Consider the following 2703-nt stretch of genomic DNA (forward strand, 5'->3'; position numbering starts at 1 on the left):
GGGGTGACGGTCCACTCTAATTAAAAGTGAGATGGGCTTCGGCAGTCCGGAGGAGGGTTTTTTTCTCCCTCTCTCCTTCCTGGCAGTTATGTAGGTCAGAGCAGGTTTAAGTACTGGCCGCGTCAGGAGGAGACGCTGCTGGATTCTGGACGACATCCTCCGTCCAGGTTATTATAGCGTAATGTACAAACACGTGCTTTATCTCTGAAGAGGGACAGCTTTTACATCCAAATCAATGGCTCCTGAGATGAGGCTGGGTGCCTGGTGCTGCTCTCCTCTCCCGTCCCCTCCTCTCTTCTCCTCTCTCCTCCCCTCCCCTCCTCTACCTAGGAGTGAGGAACTTCTTTTCCTGTCAGCATGAACCTGTGTGCGCGTTTAAAGAAGCACAGCGCTTCTTTAAAAACACACAATGTTGCATTATTTATAAGCCTGGGGAGAGGTGTTTTCAGATCTCATTTCTCACTCCTTATGTGCTCTGATTGTCTCCCCTAATTTCTGTTTGTTTAGTCAGGTAGATGCAAATGCCCAGCTCGCTTCATTTGCATGTCAGATCTCTGCAAGGGAGATGTGTGTGTTTGTGTGTGTGTGTGTGGAATTGGGGGAGGAGGGGGAGGTATGTCGGGGAGGTGGGTGATGGGAGAGAAAGCTGATGCTCCCACCTGCTCTGAGGGAGCACTGAGCGTGTGTGCGAGTGTGTACATGTGTGTGAATGTGTGTGTGTGTTTATAATCTGTCTCAGCTGTGGACTGCCTGCCTGGAAGAGTTGAGAGGGACTGGAAGTCAGTAGCTGTCTAAGAGGAGGCTGAATTAGGTTAAAGCTTTACGGCAATCTTGGAGATGGGGTTTGGCGGCATTATCGCATGTGTGTGTGTGCGTTTGTGTAATTGTGTGGTAATCTCCCTGGTCTGTTGAAGTTCGAATGTGTCGTTAGTGACAGACACTGCTGAGACGCGACGGTTTGTGTGCGTGTGTGATGCGTCCTGGTGTGGGTCTGCGTGTGCGTGTTTGCGTGTGTGTTTGGGGACGTGGCAGGGTCAGTCGGATGTTCCCTGGTGAGATCAGAAGTGACCCTGCACGCCATGTCTGCGGCCGTCACTCCTTGTGCGGGGGGGGGGGGTTCGCTCTGAGAGGTGTGAAGACGGAGGTGGCTGCAAGGCCCAACCAGACGCCAGTCCCACTTCTCTTCTCCGGGGGGTTCCGTGGCAGTGAGCTCTCTCCACCTGCGAGGCCTGCGTCCTGGGGAAGGAGAGGAGCTGGAGGGGGGAGAGGTGCTGGTAGTGGTGATCAGGGTGCGAAAGAGACTGTCCACACCGACCAAGATAACAAATCCACCTTCCTCACTCGGGGGGGGGGGGGGGGGGGGGGGTCTCCCGGAGCTCAGATACCTTCTATATTTCTGTTTACTGCTTTTGATTTCAGTCTTTCTCTTTGTTCAGCTCCCTGAGTTATGACCCTGGCCTTGATTACCAAGCCATGAACAGACCCAGCGGTCAACAGAGCCACACACACTCAGAAAGAGGAGGAGGCTGAACAGCCCTCGGTCAAAGCCCAAAGCCATAAATCGCCTTTTATGAGCTTGACTTGATGAAACCATTTCCCTCGACACCTTGTTTTTGCCGCACCCGATGTTGGTTTATTCCTCCACAGCCTAGAGGTTTTATGTCCCATTTTAGCTGCGTTGACGGGACCCAGATATCATGGAGAGGTCTGCCTGGATGCCCTGTCACCCATCGTCACCCCCAGCCCCCCTCTGATGTCCCAGACACACTGTCACTGAGCTCCTACCTCCCCTCTCCCTCCCATCTCTCTGACTGCTGGGTCCTGACTCCCCCCTCTCCCCCCACCCATCTCACTCTTCCCTCTCCCACCTCCCCTCCTTCATCTCTTTCTCCCCTTCCCCCCCTTGCATCTCTCTCTCCTCCCTCCCCCGTTGGTGGGGAGGGGAGGGGGTGACTGCAGATGAAGAGGAAAGTGGAGGGAGGAAGGTAGGGAAGGAGGGTGACAAAGACGAGGAGAGATGGATGGAGGGAGGACAGAGGGAGATGAGGGAGAAGAGAGGGAGATGAGGGAGGAGAAAGTGAGCGAGAGGCTTTGATTCCTGGAAGATGAGATGGGTTTCAGAAATGACTGATACTGCAGATGAGGACAGAACGCGTGTGTGTGTGTGGAGTGGGGTGTCTGTCCCCTGGGCGGAAAAGAAGTCTTAAAGTGCGCGGGAGAGAGAGAAGGAGAAAGAGAGGGCGAGACAGAGGGAAGGGAGAAAGAGATCGAGTGAGAGAGAGAGAGAGGGGGGGGGAGAGAGGGGGGGGAGAAAGGAATGAAACCATGGGGGATAAAAGGAGGAGAAGGATGGATGAGAGGGAACGGGTGTAAAAGAGAATCACTGGGAGGGATATATTTAGAGATGAGCATTAAGACAGTGGGAAAATTAAAACGAGCGGGAGGGGGGTGGGGGGGTTGGGGGGGGGGGAACGCGTGGGAGGAAGTGCCAAAAAGAAGAGAGAATAAGACGACGGGGGGAATAGAGATGAGCAGAGAGCGGGAGGTGGGGCGAGAGGAGGAAGATGGAGCGCTGCATGCTCTGTTAAGAGAGAGATAGACGTGAGGATCGAGGGATAGGGGAGGGAGAGAGAGAGAGAGAGAGAGAGAGAGAGAGAGAGAGAGAGAGAGAGAGAGAGAGAGAGAGAGAGGTGGAAAAAAGAC

At 54.2% G+C, this 2703-nt stretch overlaps 1 protein-coding gene across 1 annotated transcript in view; it reads right to left on the bottom strand.

The window, feature by feature from the left end:
• klf7b (Kruppel like factor 7b) overlaps positions 1-854 on the bottom strand; it is a 23816-nt gene extending 22962 nt beyond the window's left edge. Inside the window, exon 1 of the mRNA XM_067261111.1 lies at positions 825-854. Coding sequence (XP_067117212.1) covers positions 825-854 — 30 coding nt within the window. The remainder of the gene's footprint in view (positions 1-824) is intronic.
• Between the last annotated feature and the right edge of the window lie 1849 nt (positions 855-2703).

Source organism: Osmerus mordax, chromosome 2 (genome assembly GCF_038355195.1).
Source record: "Osmerus mordax isolate fOsmMor3 chromosome 2, fOsmMor3.pri, whole genome shotgun sequence".
Taxonomy (NCBI): domain Eukaryota; kingdom Metazoa; phylum Chordata; class Actinopteri; order Osmeriformes; family Osmeridae; genus Osmerus; species Osmerus mordax.